The sequence below is a fragment of the Podarcis gaigeae genome (assembly GCF_964106915.1).
Source record: "Podarcis gaigeae genome assembly, chromosome: 14".
Lineage (NCBI taxonomy): Eukaryota > Metazoa > Chordata > Lepidosauria > Squamata > Lacertidae > Podarcis > Podarcis gaigeae.
The window spans coordinates 10,956,683-10,975,560 of NC_139690.1; the positions used below are offsets into that span (position 1 = coordinate 10,956,683).

The window sequence follows — 18,878 nt, forward strand, 5'->3', positions numbered from 1 at the left end:
ACTTTTTGGCGCGGAGCGCAGAGCTGTATGGCCATTGAAAAAACCAGGAAACTCGTAAATCGGGCAGTTGCCCGTTGGGTGCGCTTCATGTATGGCCGAGTCATTTATCATGACCGTATCCGTATCGGCGAGCACGCCTTATATCGGAATGACGGGGTGCATCTATCAGACCTGGGGAACGACATCTGGTTAGATAGCGTCATTAATAGCATCCGGGATTGGTTACAGCCGTGAGGGTATTGGCGGCGAGCCTTGCGGCTCGGGTGGCGGTTAGGCATTGGAATAATGTGTTGTGCTGTGTCGAAGAGCTAGGTGTGGCCATCGCCTATGCCTTCAATTTTTAGGGGTATTCCGTTAAAGGAATCTGGCGGTCGTGTATTCTGTCCGATGCCTGCTTGGCGGGAGGCCATGGCACGACCCTCGGTGACATTAGGGGTGAGCCTATAGTTGGATCGGCATCAACTGGCTCCACCCCCTGGTGAATAAACCCACTTGTTCAAATCCAATGCCTAAGCCAATACCTTTTCACTGCTGTAATCAATAAAGTTGTGGCCTTTCCTTGCCCATTAACCTTATATCACGTGTCCGTGTGTATTCTTTCCACATTGCGGGGGTCGGGTCCTCGAACCACAAAGACTCTCCTCCCTGCAAGAGAGGGGAGTGGTTGTGGGCGGGAGCCCGAGCTCCGCCCCTAGCAGGGGGCGTTAGCCCCCTGCCTTCACCTCACCTGGCTGGCGCCCACGCCCCTCAGCAGGCATCCAACCAGGTGCCTGAGGGGGGGCGTGTTCAGCAGCCTTTTGCTGCGGCGGCAGCCTTCGCCCGGCCTCATTCTTCGTCCTCTCACCACGAGTCACCCACCCTCCACTCCCTTTTAGTTAGGGCTTGGTCACTGGCCTTGCTATGGACCTTAGGTTGGTCGCCCTGGTTGTCTAGGGGGCCTGGTAGGAGTTTTTCCATTTGGCATTAGGCCTTTTTGGTTTTTTTGCCTACCTCGTAGCAATCGTCACAACTTTTTGTGGTATTGGTGGGTAGGTTAGGCATTGGAATAATGTGTTGTGCTGTGTCGAAGAGCTAGGTGTGGCCATCGCCTATGCCTTCAATTTTTAGGGGTATTCCGTTAAAGGAATCTGGCGGTCGTGTATTCTGTCCGATGCCTGCTTGGCGGGAGGCCATGGCACGACCCTCGGTGACATTAGGGGTGAGCCTATAGTTGGATCGGCATCAACTGGCTCCACCCCCTGGTGAATAAACCCACTTGTTCAAATCCAATGCCTAAGCCAATACCTTTTCACTGCTGTAATCAATAAAGTTGTGGCCTTTCCTTGCCCATTAACCTTATATCACGTGTCCGTGTGTATTCTTTCCACATTGCGGGGGTCGGGTCCTCGAACCACAAAGGTATAGTAACAGACCAGTATTAATTGACCACTCATGTGTTGGGGGGGTGTTCTTTCCTACATAGAGAATGACATTTTTGCTAAGCTATGGTTTTGCTTATGGTTGTATCCAAATATGGGCTCTTGGTTTGTTTTGCTCCAGACAAACCACAAGCTTTAGTCAGTTTTGTTCTTGGCTTATCAATCATTTTTCTTGTGAATGCATGCTGGTTTATCACTTAGCCGTGGTTTGACTGTGCAAACTGGGTCATAGATGTCAATTAGGCATGCTGTAGACTGCAACCTTGTCTTCATCTTATTTCTGTCATTTGCTTTGCCCCATTGAATTGTGCTTCATTTTTAAAATGTTTAATGAACTTAGGCAATCCCTGAACTGCATAAAGAAATTGAACTGATTCAGTCTCAAAAACTGGATGTGGAGAAGCAACTACAGTGCCAAAAGCGTGAAATGAGAGGTAATTCTGAAAATATTTCTCATTCAAATGGGTAAAATATATGGGTGATTCATGGGTTTCATTCATGCATTCTTCCATTTATTCAAGTTAAGACACTGGCTGTTCCATGATATGAAGCAGGCATAGAGGAACTCCCCTCTCCTTTATTACCTTTAAAGGGAGATCTAGCTTTAAATCCTTATTTTCTTTGGTGAAAACTGATACCATATTTTTCGCTCTATAGGACGCACCAGACAATAAGACGCACCAAGTTTGGGGGGGAGGAAACAAGAAGAAAAAAATTCTGAACCCCAGAAGCCAGAACAGCAAGAGGGATCTGGCTTCTGGGATAGCCTTGGAAGCCTCCGCAGGGCAGCGGGGTGAAGGCACCCCGCTGCCCTGCAGAAGCTTTGTGCAGCCATCCCCAAACTAGAACAGCGAGATGGAGCACTGCGAAGCGCTCCATCTCCCTGTTCTGGCTTCTGGGATAGCTGCTCAGCCTGCATTCCCTCCATAAGATGCACACACATTTTCCCTTACTTTTTAGAAGGGAAAAAGTGTGTCCTATAGAGTGAAAAATATGGTACTTTTCAATGCTGTTTTCGGCATCTCTTTGAGAGGGGGAAACAGAGTCATTTTGTGGTATCTGCCATCTTTTTAACACAGATCATGTCCTGAGTAGCTGCCAGGCCATCAGAACAGAGTTAGTTTGGTTCTGCATCAGTTTAAACTCGTTGATGCTGCATAATGAGTTCTTGCAGTGAAACAGTAAATACAGTCTATACAACCTTTATGCTAAAGTGGAATCTCAGTGTTCACTTTACATTTTATTTTTTCCTAGACAAGTTGTCAGACATTACAATGCAACTCCGTGAGAGCTATGACTTCGCAGATGTAAGGAGCAGGTACAGATATAGTCTACATAGACCCTTTTTAAAGCACAGTTTTGAAATTTCTTTTCCTAAATCACATGCTTGCCTGAGATTAGCCCTCCCATTTTTGTTTCCTCTTTTTGTTTTGTAACAGATTGTCTACTGAAGATTTGGAACATCTAAATGAAGATGGGGAACTTTGGTTTGCTTATGAAGGCCTGAAAAAGGCCACAAGGTTAGCTTTATTACCTGTTGTTTGCAAATGGTTTTGATTTGAAGGTGCCCCCAGTCCAAAAAAAAGCTCAGCTTGTATTCTTGCAGTATTAAATCATTTGGTAACCAGGTGACAACAGCTGTCTGGTTCATGTGGCCAGCATGACTAAACTGCTTCTGGCTCAATGGTACACTGTGATGGAAACCAGAGCGCACGGAAACACTGTTTACCTTCCCACCACAGCGATACCTATTTATCTACTTGCACTGGTATGCTTTTGAACTGCTAGGTTGGCAGGAGCTGGGACAGAGCAATGGGAGCTCACCCTGTCGTGGGGATTCAAACTGCTGACTTTCTGATCGGCAAGCCCAAGAGGTTCAGTGCCACAGCGCCACCCACGTCCCTGCTGTTCATGCCATGGTGTTCTGATAGGAGAAAAGGGTACTGCCTTGGTTGGGGGACAATTACAGAATTTATTGTAGTCGTGTTTTGTGATACATGTTCGAAAATGACTTTTATTTATCACCGAAAGGACTTAGTTTGAAACATTTCATTTCAACAGTTCACATGTAAAAAGACTGGGTTCACTGTTTTATCTCATCTTCCCACTTTTTAAAATAGTGTATATTCAGCCTGCGTACATTAAGGATTTGGTGCAATGGTCTTGTCTTAAACCCTTTCCAACCAACTGACCCTTGAGGAAAATTTTTAAAAGGGGGGGGGGAGAGAAAAGGGGTCATTTCATATGGATTGAAAAACCACCCGAATCGTGCCTAATGCAGCTGTAGAGAATGTAATTTAAATTTCAGCATTTTAAGCCAGATCAACCTTTTTCTAGTATAGCATTCTAAACTTTTTTGGTAGTATGGTTGCTGGTGTTCCTTCTGTCTACGTGAATTGCAGTGAAAGTGCTTTCTTTTTTTACGTTACATGGTTCTTGGTCTTAAAAGGATCTTGTGTCAAGGATCTTGTACTGTTTATTTTACTGTTTATGTGTTTCCCTTCCCTCAACAGAGTATTGGAAAGCCATTTCCAGTCTCAGAAAGAGAACTATGAAAGGGAGATAGATGGTCTCAATTCTAAAACTGAACATCTTAGTCAAGAAATAAACCATTTGCAGAAACTGTTCAGGGAGGAAAATGACCTCAATGACAGTATTCGGCTCCAAGTTACCCGACTAACCTCGGAAAATATGGTGAGGACTGAATATTATTGAATTTAAAAACATATTGTGGTAGCAAGCTTCTGAATATAAACAGGGATCCTGTTTAGCAAAAGCAGCTGCTGCAGAACATAATTATGAAGAATCCATCCTCAATGGCGTTACAAATTGCACATATGAAGAGAATTGTAGAGTTGGGAGGGACCCTGAGGATCATCTAGTCCAACCCCCTGCAATGCAGGAATATTCAGCTATCCCATATGGGGATTGAACCTGCAACCTTGGCATTATCAACACCGCACTCTAACCAGCTGAGCTATCCAGGCATTTGCAGCCTGGGATCAGAGAAGAAAATAAATATTCTAAAAACTATTCAAAAAAATTAAGCCAAATGTGACTCTCTATTTGATTTTAGTCTTATCACCTTATATCTCCTTTTGGGTCCAAGTAATTCAACAATGGGACACGGGTGGCGCTGTGGGTAAAACCTCAGCGCCTAGGACTTGCCGATCGCATGGTCGGCGGTTCGAATCCCCGTGGCAGGGTGCGCTCCAGTCGTTCAGTCCCAGCGCCTGCCAACCTAGCAGTTCGAAAGCACCTCCGGGTGCAAGTAGATAAATAGGGACCGCTTACTAGCGGGAAGGGAAATGGTGTTTCCGTGTGCTGCGCTGGCTCGCCAGATGCAGCTTGTCACGCTGGCCACGTGACCCGGAAGTGTCTTCGGACAGCGCTGGCCCCCGGCCTCTTAAGTGAGATGGGCGCACAACCCTAGAGTCGGACACGACTGGCCCGTATGGGCAGGGGTACCTTTACCTTTACCTTTAATTCAACAATAAGCCACTTCCGACATAAGGAGGAGGTGGTGTTGCAGGCTCACACCCCCAACAATCGCGTGGGGCTGGCTGCAGCCCCGCGCGATCAGGGGAATCCTCGGGCCGCATCAGCCCAGTGCCAGCCTATCAGCTGACTCTGGGGGTGTGGCCTGGGTCGTTTAAGGCCGGCGCAGCCCCAGGATCTCCCCTTTTCGTCCCAGCTCCCAATTTGGCAATACTGTTTATTTCAACAATACTGTTTATTTGTCCAACAGGGAAGTTCCTGGACACACAATGAGCAACTAATAAGCTATAGTCCTGTCTCAGAAGTTTTATTTGAACTGACACACACATATTACAGAGGTGATAAGCAATATAAGTCATGCTATCTTATGTCTGAATGAGGGCATAGGTAGGTGCTTGTACGTGTAGCCTCATAGGAGACTGAACAACAACAGACAAGGAGCAAAAGAAAAGGCCCACAGAGCCATTGGCCCAGGCTGGGAGGGAAAGGACTGTTCGAGCTTCATAGCATCCCTTTGATAGCTAAGTCAGTATGAGTCTCTTAATCTCAGGGTTGTGCAGTTGTTGGACAAGAGATTCCTGCATTGCAGCAGGTTGAACTAGATGGCCCTTGTAGTCCCTTCCAACTCTTACAATTCTGTGATTCTATGAAAAGACCGTAACAGGAATTTGAATCTAGTAAAGGTAAAGGGACCCCTGACCATCAGGTCCAGTCGTGGCCGACTCTGGGGTTGCGGCGCTCATCTCGCTTTATTGGCCGAGGGAGCCAGCGTACAGCTTCCGGGTCATGTGGCCAGTATGACTGAGCCGCTTCTGGCAAACTAGAGCAGCGTGCGGAAATGCCGTTTACCTTCCCGCTATTTATCTACTTGCACTTTGACATGCTTTCGAACTGCTAGGTTGGCAGGAACTGGGGCTGAACAACGGGAGCTCACCCCATCGCGGGGATTCGAACCGCCGACCTTCCGATTGGCAAGTTTAACCCACAGCGCCACCCGTGGCCCTTATTTGAATCTAGAAGAGATCAAAATCTAGGTTTGTGCAGGCCTTGCAGTAAAAGCAGCAGCTTCTAAGGACATCTGTTGATTGCTCAGAAAATTTGTCAATGACTTAAGAAGTATTCTTAGTCTTTGAAGTTGCAGTCAGCCAATTAAAACACAGGCATGAGGATCTTTCTCGGATAGGAGGTTGCAGTTCTCCCAGTCAGATGAGTTCTGGAGTAAATGGGAAGGAATATTCCTTGCTTATGCTTCTAGAATTCCACAGTTCTGACGTACAACATTGATGCAAGATGTGAGTAGCTTCGCTTTAATATTTCCCCCTTTCTCTGAAGATGATCCCAGATCTTAAGCAGCAGATTGCTGAGCTTCAGAAGCAGAAGACAGATCTTGAAAACCGTCTTCAAGAAGAAGCTGCAAAGAATAAAGGTGATTTTTCAATTAGGAGTCATTCCATTTTCAATTTGATAAAGATAGCAACAGGATATTTCCCCCCCCCTTTATGGTATATAGTGCAGCTCACTATAATTACTTATCTCTAAAGTGAATTCATTAAGTACATAGATTATACATTCAGGTAGGTAGCTGTGTTGGTCTGACGCATTAGAAATACCGTATTTTTTGCACCATAACACTCACTTTTTTCCTCCTAAAAAGTAAGGGGAAATGTCTGTGCGTGTTATGGAGGGAATGCCTATGGGTGGCATGCCTACGGATTTTCCTCCTCTAAAAACTACGTGCGTGTTATGGTCGGGTGCGTGTTATAGAGCAAAAAAGACAGTATATAAAAAAAATTAAAAATTGTCCAGTAGCACCTTAGAGACCAACTAAGTTTGTTCTTGGTATGAGTTTACATAATCAGTTCTGGAGGTCCGTTCATAGGTTGATCCGGGTCTCTGGTGGAAGCGCCGTTGCGTGCAGGCGCATTCAGCAGCAGCTCACTTCGGCGCATGTGCAGGCAGCGGCAGCCACTTTTGTGCGTGCGCGAATCGTGGCAAACCCGGTATTTACTTCTGGGTTTGTTGTGGTCGCAACTTGGTTCGGGCCCAAGTAGAGACGGTCATAAGTAGAGGTTCTACTGTATCAGAATTGTATGCTGGAACATTCCAGAACTCTTAAATGCATTATTGCTTTTTGGGGGGCTGCTGTTGAAATGGCCAATGAATCATAAGACATAAGTATCCATTCTGAGTTTTTTAATTCTGTAAGTTCTTAAAGTTTAATTATTTTATTTTTAATTACATTTCCTTTTTCTGAGGTGTTTTGTATTGTTTATTATAACTCTTGCAGTGCCATTCATACTATTTATTTTATATATTTAATGGAAATTTGTGGAAATGATTGTGGCTTCCGGCTAATTTTAAGAATGTTTTACAGTCTAGCTTTCACTTTTAGCATTGCTTCATCAACGGATTTCTGTCTGACATGTTCAGTTGGGATCATGTTCTCTCTGTCCCTAAACTCTATTATAAAACAGGACTTTTAGATGGATTGTGTATTTTATAGTGCAACTTTGTATATGAGAACATGGATAATCTTACTGTAGTAAACCCTATAAATCCCAGTGTAGGTTGGTTTAGTAAAATTATGTTTATTGTTATTATTAAAGAGAAAATGGAAGAAAGGGCAGATCTGCTGCATCATAACCAGGAAAAAGAAGGAACACAAATAAGGTAATCTTAAAAAGCCTCTGAAAAATGTTGGGCATAGTTTATCTGCGTATTTAATCTCACGGAAAAGGAAGTAAAGCTCCAAAATCAATATATTGGTTTCTAATAAGCTACTGAAACTGCTACATTTGTGAAAAGATTGCCAGCCTTTGAAACAGCCCATATAGCTGCCCCCTTAACTGCCCTTTGATTTGCAGCAGTTAGAAAAGTGATCATGAGCATGTTTTGTTCCATGCCATGAAAACCTTCACTTGCCAATTTTAAAGGGAGATGGGCAGGCCTAGGTGATCACCTGCTTAACTCACCTACCCTCACTTAACTTAATATGGATGACTGGGATGCAAACCTGAGAATGGAACATGGATTCATTTACTGTGCCTTCTAGGTTATCATTCTGAGCCACAAATGACCTCACCCTACAATACAGGGCTGTCTGTGATCATTCAGGCTAGTAACCTCACACAACTGCTCCCTTCCTCCTCTCAGGGAACTGTGATGTGTGACCTCCGGTCTGCAATTCACTCCTAGGTTTTTGTAGCTAGTGTCTTCATGCAAACTCTGTTTCTGATTGTGCATGGTCATGAATGGAAAACTGAGGTGGAAAGCAGAGGAGGGAAGGAAAGTTAAGTCACACACATGTCTTTGCCCATGCAGGGATCCAAGAGCAGAGCTCACAACGTGGTTGGCTCAGCCTGCTAACCTGAAACTGCCCATTCATGATAAGTGAACCAGTGTTCCATTTTGTAGCAGCTCTTTGTTTTATGCACAGAGAAAGAATTAATACATTTTAATGCCTTTTTAGAGTATTGCACGTTCAAAATGAAATACGCACGAAGGAAAAAGAAAGGCTGATAGCCACATCTGACGAACTTCAGGAGATAAATGATCATATGGAGAAGCAACACGAAGGAGAGAATGAAACCAAGTACAAAAAGTGGCAAGATATGGCATATCTTACAGAAAATACGGTGAGGAAGGAAAACACTCCTGGTAATGGATTATTTTAAGCCTATGCATGCTTACTTTGAAGTAAGTCCCACTCAATTCAATGGAACTTACTCTCAAGTAAGTGTGATTGGGATCATAGCCTTATTTCCTTAAAATCACAAAGAGTTTCAACCCTTTGTGATATGTTGTACAAAAGGGGGAAACCAATTTGAGATTCTTTATTAAAATTATTTTTTAAAGTGGGGTGAGAACATGCGTCACTTGGCTCTTTTTCATAGTTTTTCACAAATGTGGCTAGTTGGGATGCCAACTATATGTTGAGCTCATTCCAAAGCTCTCTTCCTTCTGCAGCTCTTATGATACAAAGACACCTTGCATAGGAAAAGAGTTGAGTGAGCCCACAGATTGGGAACTGCAGTTTAGTGTCGATTTCCCCCCGAACAAATTTAAATGTTAAAATGTTAATTTTATAAGTTATGTAAGGCTAAGACATTTAGGTTCTGCAAAGGCAAGCAAGGCAACAACAGCCTGGCCATGATGGCTGTGTATATCTCTAATATCTTGGGCTTGCCGATCAGAAGGTCGGCGGTTTGAATCCCCGCAACAGAGTGAGCTTCCGTTGCTCTGTCCCAGCTCCTGCCAACATAGCAGTTTGAAAGTACGTCAGTGCAAGTAGATAAATATGTACCACTGCGGCAGGAAGGTAAACAGCATTTCCGTGCTCTCTGGTTTCCGTCACAGTGTCCCGTTGCACCAGAAGCAGTTTAGTCATGCTGGCTACATGAGCCGGAAAGCTGTCTGTGGACAATCACTGGCTCCCTTGGCCTGAAAGCGAGATGAGTGCCACAACACCATAGTCACCTTTGACTGGACTTAACCTTTTTTTTTAACTTGCTGGGGATGATGAGCTGGAGAGTGCTATTGTGCTCATGTTCTCATGGGCTTCTCATAAGCATCTGGTTAGTCTCTGTGAACACAGAATGCTAGACTAGGCAGGCCTTTGATCTGATCCAGTTGGGCTTTTCTTATGTTCTTCTCGTGTTTTTAACAAACAAGGCAGGGTCCAGGTTCCATGTAAAGCAGAGATAAGGCGAATCCAGCACTGTGGAGACATCTGGGGTCAGTCCTGATGTTTCTTCTGAATTTTGCCCTCATCCTCCAAAGTTGGGGAGTTGTGACAACCACAGCAGTGTCTACTAAGAAGTATTCATTTACGACAGTGGTTCCCAATTGGTGGCCTGCGGAACCCACCCGGGGGGTCCGTGGCTTCATTCACATAACAAAAACTATCAGAGAGATATTTAAATGTTCAGATGTGGTGGGTCTGTGACTTGGCTTTTGAAAAACAGGGGGTCCTCAGGACTTAGGTAATTGGGAGCCAATGATTTATAGCATTGCTCAGAATCTAATTTTTTTGTTTCTCCAGTGTAAGTAACAGTGCCGTTTTTCTATCATGCCTATTATCGGCCAGTAATAAATCTGAATTTTGTCCTTCATAGAAGCATAGAATCATAGAATTGTAGAGTTGGAAGGGACCCTAAGTAAAACCCCTTGCAATGCAGGGATATGCAGCTGTCCCAAATGCATTTTTTAAAGCAGATCATTCTTCCTCAACTTTATTGAACACTGTAGGATCTAGAAGAGGAGATGGATAAGAAGGACAGAATAATAAAGAAACTTGAGGATCAGATCAAGACCCTTAGAAAGTCTATAGAAACAGGTGAGGACATTAAATATATTCTTTAAAACTGTTTGAATGTGTGCTTCTTTGGAAACTACATGGAAGATGAGACCAACATTACGGTAATAATTATGAGAGTTCATAGGATCAAATTCATCGTGCAGTGCTGCCTGTTCACCGAAATCCTGCTGCAAAAGACTGCCATAGAATACTAGAAGCATGGGGCTAAGACGTTGGTGGCTAACTTTTTTGGGGGTATGTCTATCTTTGGTGAATGGGGATGGGGGGTGGGGACACGGCTTTTGTGGGTGTGGCCAAAAGTGGGTACCTTTCTCTCCCTCCCTCCCCCCCTCCTTACCTCTCTCTCCCTTCCCCCTCCCTCTCCCCCCCACAACATACACCCACCCTCCCAAGTCATCAAATGATTGATCTGAAAACAGATGCACTGACCCAAACCAGCATGCTTATGTGCGATCCTAGTTGGTAGTCATGGTTGATTTTTATTTTGTATTTTTTAATAACTCTGTTCCAAAGCTTAACAGGCCATGACTGCTGCAGAAAGCCTGATCATTTGTATTAAATAATTTGTCACACACAGTGATTTGTGTCATGGATCGTTCTTTCCAAACTTCTAATGCCACTGTAGTATTTTTCTGAAAGTAAATATATATTAATGTTTAACAGCCCATGAAGAACCCATGTTGTCCATGCCAAAAGAATACATTGGAATGTTGCAGTACAGAAAGGAAGATGAAGGAAAAATTGTTCAGAACCTGATCCTTGGTACTTCCATAACACTTTCAATTTCACCTAAGTATACTCATAAGCAATGCCAAATAGTTGTTGCTGGAAGTTTTGGAGTTGTGGCCAGGATTAATGTTTTTTCTCCTTCCTATCTTATCTGTTTTACTAAAAGCTCTATGATGCTTCTGTTTTAGAACGGCTGTGGGAGGAAATGTGTGTGACATATTTGTGCTTTCTGTAACTTTCCTAAACTGTTCACTCATGAGGCTAAATACTTGGAAGACTCCAGGGTCATGAGTTTGTTTTTTTCTTCTCAGATCTACCATTACTGTAAGTCACTATCTCTGAAATACATCTTGAAGTTAAAACTGGTGTCACCTGCTGAAATCTTTCCCTCTTACTGTGTTTTCACCATTTCTTCCTCAAATGGCCTTCACAAACCAGGCCCAAATATACCAGGTCTGTGTTTAATATATTCTTCTCTTTCTTTCTACAGACTCTGTAACTACTGTGTCCCATCCACAATTTCCTCCTCATCTCTCTATTGTTTTCCCAGACATTCATAAGGTTCTCTGCATGTTTCCCTCCTATTTTTTCTTGGGAATTTTGGGTTTCATTTATACCTGAGCAAACAACTGCAATGTTTTGCTTCTTTGCAGTTCACTTCCCATTCATTTTCAATCTGTAAATCTCCCCAGTAATCCACATTAATATTTTGGGTTTTTATGAGCTTTCGCTAACACAATTACTCACCTGGGAGAGTCTATTATTTTCACTAAAGCTTTTTTTGTGATATGTTTTCAGGCAAGCTAAATACATAGCTGCTTTAAGACAACTTTGCTATGTGTTGAAGGACTTGTGCATTGCTAATATCTGTGGCTACTCATTCAGCCCTAGCCAGTTTCTCTGTGGTTTTTATAGTGTGATTATCCAAAGTAAGTTGTTATCAAGAGACATAAATTGCAAAATGAAACCAGTAGCTTGTGCTAATTTTCTTATTTCTCATCCTTTGTGCATATTTTTAATTGTAGAGATCCAAAATAATACGATTCAGGAACAGGATAAGATTTTGGGGGGAAGAAATGCATTTGGTTACAATTTCATTTCTTTTAAAAAGAATGGCTAACCTATAGAATTTATTTAATGCTCACTAAATAATCAACACCATTTGACTCTTGGTTTCATGCAGAACTGAAGCCCCGTGGAGTGGTGGTAAATATGATACCAGGACTTCCAGCTCACATCCTCTTCATGTGTGTGAGATATGCAGATTATCTGAACGATGACGGCATGCTGAAATCCTTTATGAATATGTCAATCAATAGTATCAAACAAGTAATTAAGGTAGGAACATTTTGCATGCAGTCTGCTTTCTTTCTGTACAGTTGGCATAGCCCAACAGAATGTTTTGCAGATACAGTGGTACCTCGGGTTACATACGCTTCAGGTTACATATGCTTCAGGTTACAGACTCCACTAACCCAGAAATAGTGCTTCAGGTTAAGAACTTTGCTTCAGGATGAGAACAGAAATCATGCTCCGGCGGCGTGGCAGCAGCAGGAGGCCCCATTAGCTAAAGTGGTGCTTCAGGTTAAGAACAGTTTCAGGTTAAGAACGGACCTCCGGAATGAATTAAGTACTTAACCTGAGGTACCACTGTATAGGTTGACTAACGGAACAATTCCCATGCCATGACTGCTTACCAGAGAAATTGTGCTATTCAGATTGGTCATTCACTCTTCTTTCTTGCTTGAAGATAATTCCATTAAGTAGAACTCAATTAAATATCTACCTGCAAATTACATAGTGCCATACCGTGTCACAAATATAAAGTATATGATTGAAAGGAGTCATTTCATGGCTGCAAAACATTATGTCATAGCTGTCTTTATTGCCGCCTGGTGTAGATTTTAAGCCTAGATTTACAGAACTAGTGCATTCAGAGCTTTGATTATGGTATCATGAAGGTCACATGAAACAAAAATAGCTGAGCATGTTTCATAGCTGAATCTATTCATGGTCAGCTACTTATGCAGGTTACTTAAGCATAGTCAGCTGAGTTCCTGTGATTTCCTGATTTGGTTCTTTCATGCTTATTACATCAATTCATGCCACAAGTCCTTTCACCTTAAGTCTCACACCTCTCCTATAAAGTTGCAGACATTGTGTCTTCCCTGCTGGAATGAACTATACTTTCATTTGCAGTCGCAGTGCCTACTCTGGTACCTCAGGTTAAGTAATTCGTTCCGGAGGTCCGTTCTTAACCTGAAACTGTTCTTAATCTGAAGCACCACTTTAGCTAATGGGGCCTCCTGCTGCTGCTGCGCCACCGGAGCACAATTTCTGTTCTCATCTTGAAGCAAAGTTCTTAACCCGAGGTACTATTTCTGAGGTAGTGGAGTCTGTAACCTGCAGCGTATGTAACCTGAAGTGTATGTAACCCGAGGTACCACTGTATCAGTAATTGCATGTGTAAAAGTTAATTAAGTTATGCACAATTCTGAAGTTGTGTATTAGGACTGTAATCCCAGGCAAATCAATGGAAAAGGCTGATATCTTTGTGAAGTGGCCTCCTGGGGTTGGGATAAGCCATGAGGAGTTCAAAGGGGGGGCTAGGTGTGAAGACTAAACTTTCAAGGAATTTTCTTGAGGTAATGAGTCATTTCACACATCAAAGGAGGGATCTTCCTCTGGGTACAAAAGACCAGAGCTTCAGTTAGGGGGGAATCTTTTAGAGTTGGGGCGGCTGTGATGTAGGGTTACCAGACGCCCCCGGTTCCCGGGGACAGTCCCCAGATTTGCAAATCTGTCCCTGGACAAATTCCATCCCCGGAATGTCCCCAGATTTGCAAATCTGTCCCCGGGAAACAGGGCAGTGGCAGCCTTAGCAGCCCAGAGCCAGCTTGTTAGCGCAGTTGGCTCTGGCTAGCTTCAGGGGCTGCTCACTGCTGTGGTGCCCAGCATTTTTCCTGCACCACGGCAGCGAGCAGCTCCTGAAGCCAGTCAGAGCCAACTGCACTACCAGGCTGGCCCCTCCTGGGCAATGGCTGCCCCCCCCCCCGTGACTCCCAAGCCTCCCCTGATCTGTCAAAACGAAGAGGGAAGGGGGAAGGAGATCGGGGAAGGCTCGGGAGTCACGGGTGCGTGGTGCGCCGTTGCCCAGTTTTTAAAAAAACTCTGTGCATTTATGTTTCACGGGGTGCGAAAGAAGGGCTTTGCATCTTTATACAATATGCATGTCTTTTGCCTCACCATCCCCACTACTCCCTGTTGCTACTCAGCTTCAAAAAAATTCCCTGGATTCATTGAAAAAAATCTGGTAACCATAATGTAACCAGGAAGCTTTGGGGTTAGGGTAAGCCCTGCAGAGCCAGAGATAGCTTGCAGATGCTGCAAAGGCAGAGCAGCATATGATGCTCTTAATATGAAATAGGCTGGTGTGTTTTGGGGTGCTGCTGCTATGAGCCCCTCCATAAGTAGACTCAGGCTGTCTATGTATGTAAATAAACCAGATATGTAATAAAGAGCCTAACCTCCATTGTGCATAATTTCTGAATTCTCATGCAACCGCTTGCGAAGATTGAGGTGGTGTGGGTAAATATATGAAATATAAATTAAGCAAACGGAGTGTCTTAATGTTTAGGAACATGTTGAAGACTTTGAGATGTTGTCCTTCTGGCTTTCAAACACATGCCATTTTCTTAACTGTCTGAAACAGTACAGTGGAGAAGAGGTAAGAATAATTTCACGCTCCCTATAACATAGTTGAACATTGCAATACAGTTCATGATTAAAAAATTTTTTGGCACGTATCACCTATTGGAACCAACTTTCACAGAAGACCTGGAAACCACATCCTTGTAGTCCATAGCCCTGTGAATCCATACCTGAAAGATTTGGGCCTGGCCTTGTAGCCTTATGAGGCTTTGCCCTCGGCTGGGAAAAGTATTGCGCCTGGGAAAGGGAAGTGGGAGTCAACAGACACTCAAGGAATAGTTTCGGAGAAAAGGCTTTTATTTCTACCATCCATGAACTGGTAGAAGGAGCAAGTGTGATAAGTCACAAAAAGCATGCACGAAGTTCACAGTCTTGTGCACAAGCATATATACCTCTTCCAGATCCCTCCTCCTTCTTCCAGAGTCCTGCCCCATGAGTTCCTCTGAGCATGAACAGAAAGCTGTCTTGGGACTCTTGGACTCTTGGCGCCCTTCCCAGGAAAGGGGGGGGGGGAGTTTCAGAGTGTTCAGATATGTTTCAATCTCTTGTTCTGGCATGGTTCCTTGACAGAAAGTAAGTTGCAATGTGGTTCTTTAGCAAGGCCAGAAGGCATGAGAAAGGCCTGAGAAACAATGGACTGTTCTCTACCTTTGTTACAATCTTTTTAGTTACAGCAAGCGGAATGTTTCTGATGCTTAGCTAATGCCTTTTAGCTGCTGAGAAAAATGATTTTGAAAAGCTCTGAGAAGCTTTGAGCCTGCTTTGGTGCGGGGTGACTTCGGGCCTAGGTGAGGTCACCTGTCCTCACCTTCCTTCAGCCTGAGTTAGCTCTTGTGTCCTGCACATTGTGAACATGCCCTTTCTCTTGTCAAGATCCACCATGGGTTGGACAGCATGTCTTGAAATTAAGAGTTATTCTTTGCAAAACAAAGCTGCTGACTTCCATTAAAATTACTACTAGCACTAGGTAAAAATGTTTGCATGTATACTTATTAACAGAGTGCATGAATAGCCTTTTGCTCTTCCGAATATATGTTTGTTTTTGTACTACTCTACTTAATATGCAGAAGTATAAAACCTGTATTATACTTATGGTCTTAAATGGCATATTGTTTATACATCTGGTTTTCAGGAATTTATGAAGCACAATACTCCACAACAAAATAAGAACAATCTGAAGCACTTTGACCTGTTGGAATACAGGCAGGTTCTTAGTGATCTAGCCATTCGTATTTATCATCAGTTTATCATTGTAATGGAGAACAATATTCAGCCAATGATAGGTAAGAAATAAATGCTGATAGCAGCACACATTCCAAGCTATTTCTAAACCTTGTGCATGGCTAAAACGATATAGGAATGAATTATTAGTATTTTCTTGTTTCTTTGTGCATGTCTGAAAAGTCTATTTACATGTATTCGTGGCTGAAATCTTATGTACATTTCCCTGGGAGTAAGCACCACTGAACAGAGTGAGACTTCTGAATAGAGGTGCATAGGATTCACCAAGAATAAAAACTAGCTGATTCCTCCAGTTCTAACTATCAGTTGAACTGCTGTGATATTGAATTTTCAGGAACTCTCTAGCTGTGCTGCTGGGGAAAACATTCAGCAATCAAATGATGCAAAAACTGCAACTTGTTTTAAAGAGAAACCTGTGGTGGTATGATAGCGGCCTCTGCCAGCAGGCCTGGAAAAGACCTTCTGCTATTTGCATAGCTGTCTCCTTCTCCCAAACCTAGGGGTGTTTTCCTTCTCTCCCAAGTGAAAATGGAAGGAAAAGCATAAGGTATAGGGACCCCTGACCGTTAAGTCCCGTTGCGGATGACTCTGGGGTTGTGGGGCTGGGGCTGGGGCTGTTGCTTTACTGGCCAAGGGAGCTGGCGTTTGTCCGCAGACAGCTTCCGGGTCATGTGGCCAGCATGACTAAGCCACTTCTGGTGAAGCAGTGCAGCGCACGGAAACAACGTTTACCTTCCCACTGGAGTGGTACATATTAATCTACTTGCACTTTGACGTGCTTTTGAACAGCAGTTCAAAAGGTTGGCAGGAGCTGGGACTGAGCAATGGGATCTCACCCCGTCGCGGGGATTCGAACCGCCAACCTTCTGATCAGCAAGTCCTAGGCTCTGTGGTTTAGACCACAGCACCCCACGCACCCCACCATTCCAAGCATACTAGGGCCCCAAACCGCCATTCAAACTCTCAAACAGTAGTTTTCAGTGCATCATGCAGGAATGAGGTCAGACACTGCCTCTCTGAGACACTGCCCACCCCCAAAAGAGAATGCTAAAGTGAATACCATGAACTCTATTGTCAGGATTCAAGAAACCATGAAAGGCTTGGAACATACTCATGCTAATATCTGTTTAAGTGATAATACAGATTCTGTGCATGGATTTGTTTTTTCTTTTTATTTCAATTGCTTAAATACGAATAAAAGTGTGGTGCAAAGGGTCGGCGCATCCAACTGTTATAACCAGAAGGTTGGTAGTGTGATCCCACCCAGGGATGGCTATGGGCAGGATTCCTGCATTACCTGGGACTGGACTAGATGACCCTTGTGGTCCCAACTCTCCAGTTCTATGATTCTATGAATATATATTACACAGATGAGTAAGAATATGGACTTTGAATACATATATCAAGAGAGCATTTTTTTTGTTTTGTAAAATAAAATACTGCTACAAATATATGCATTTAGCAGGTTAAACACCATAAATGCAAAGACAATTATTCCTAAACTTATTCAGTTTATTTCTCCCGCAGTAGCATATATGGGTTTATATCATCCTACACTCTGTCATTCCAGTGTACTTGAGAGTCCGGTCACACACACACACACACACACACACACACACACGTGTGTGTGTGTGTGTAATATATACACCAGTCAAAAGATTGCATTATCAGTTTGTATGAATGCAGGTGCAGTTCTGTGAATAATGCAGTTGGAGAAGAGACATTCTGAATCTGATTCAAGGACTGCCTTGCTGGATTTCTTAGCATTTGTTTTTCCGCTATGACCTCAGTGTTCACTGAATAATGGAAATCTCAAAACGTAGCCCACCCAAATGCCCTTCTTTATTGCATTACTGCAATAATAAGTAAGCTGGTATTTAAAACCTTTAAACAGCACGACTGCTTTCCAGAGCCAAATAGCAGTGATATAGGAACATTATTTATTTTTATTTTTTATTTTCTGCTTGCTTGCTGTGTTATCTTTTCCAGTGCCTGGAATGCTGGAGTATGAAAGCCTCCAGGGGATTTCTGGCTTAAAACCGACTGGATTCCGCAAGCGCTCCTCCAGCATAGACGACACAGATGCCTACACCATGACCTCCATCCTGCAACAGCTCAGCTATTTTTATACCACAATGTGTCAGAATGGCTTGGACTCAGAGCTTCTAAAGCAGGCCGTGAAACAGCTTTTCTTTCTGATTGGAGCAGTTACCCTTAACAGTCTATTCCTTCGCAAGGATATGTGCTCTTGTCGAAAGGGGATGCAGATAAGGTGAATAATAAGAATAAGATTAAGAGTAATAATAGAACATGTCAGTTAAGAAAAGAAAAACCTCCATGGTTATGTTATAGCAACCAAAATACAATTAAAAATCAAATGGCATAAAGCATATCTGCAGATTGGAAAAAGCAGCAGAAACCTACAGGATAAACAAAATTTAGGCTGCAGTGCTATAGCCACTAACTCTGGGAGGGATTGCCTTGAACTGAACGGGGCTTACTCCTGCGTAGATACATAGAGCATTGCACTTTTAAAATAATAGCATTTCAGTACAGATTTAGAAGAGCCAGGGCACTAAAAAAAAAATTGTATGGTGGCTAAAAGTCAGCAGGGAGTCCACAGTATGCATTCTATTGTCCATCCTTTTTTTCGTTTTTTTTTAAATATTATTGTATTAAAAGACTTAGGTAAAGGTACCCCTGCCCGTACGGGCCAGTCGTGTCCGACTCTAGGGTTGTGCGCTCATCTCACTCTAGAGGCCGGGAGCCAGCGCTGTCCGCAGAGACTTCCGGGTCACGTGGCCAGCGTGACGAAGCTGCTCTGGCGAGCCAGCACCAGCGCAGCACACGGAAACGCCATTTACCTTCCCGCTATGAAGCGGTACCTATTTATCTACTTGCACTTAAGGGTGCTTTCAAACTGCTAGGTGGGCAGGAGCTGGGACCGAACGACGGGAGCTCAC

The 18,878-nt window shown here is 43.5% G+C and overlaps 1 protein-coding gene across 4 annotated transcripts in view; it reads left to right on the forward strand.

Moving 5' to 3' along the window:
• MYO5C (myosin VC) overlaps positions 1–18,878 on the forward strand; it is a 53,319-nt gene that overhangs the window by 31,010 nt on the left and 3,431 nt on the right. For 3 of the 4 annotated variants that reach the window (XM_083712406.1, XM_083712407.1, XM_083712405.1), the window contains 13 exons: positions 1,759–1,852; positions 2,673–2,736; positions 2,858–2,938; positions 3,932–4,112; positions 6,249–6,342; positions 7,523–7,586; positions 8,386–8,551; positions 10,164–10,251; positions 10,897–10,995; positions 12,146–12,300; positions 14,600–14,689; positions 15,806–15,956; positions 17,905–18,187. In XM_083712406.1, coding sequence (XP_083568532.1) covers positions 1,759–1,852; positions 2,673–2,736; positions 2,858–2,938; positions 3,932–4,112; positions 6,249–6,342; positions 7,523–7,586; positions 8,386–8,551; positions 10,164–10,251; positions 10,897–10,995; positions 12,146–12,300; positions 14,600–14,689; positions 15,806–15,956; positions 17,905–18,187 — 1,610 coding nt within the window. Of the gene's footprint in view, positions 1–1,758; positions 1,853–2,672; positions 2,737–2,857; positions 2,939–3,931; positions 4,113–6,248; positions 6,343–7,522; positions 7,587–8,385; positions 8,552–10,163; positions 10,252–10,896; positions 10,996–11,273; positions 11,416–12,145; positions 12,301–14,599; positions 14,690–15,805; positions 15,957–17,904; positions 18,188–18,878 lie in introns of all 4 variants that reach the window. The other variant, XR_014557917.1, reaches the window with a different exon arrangement.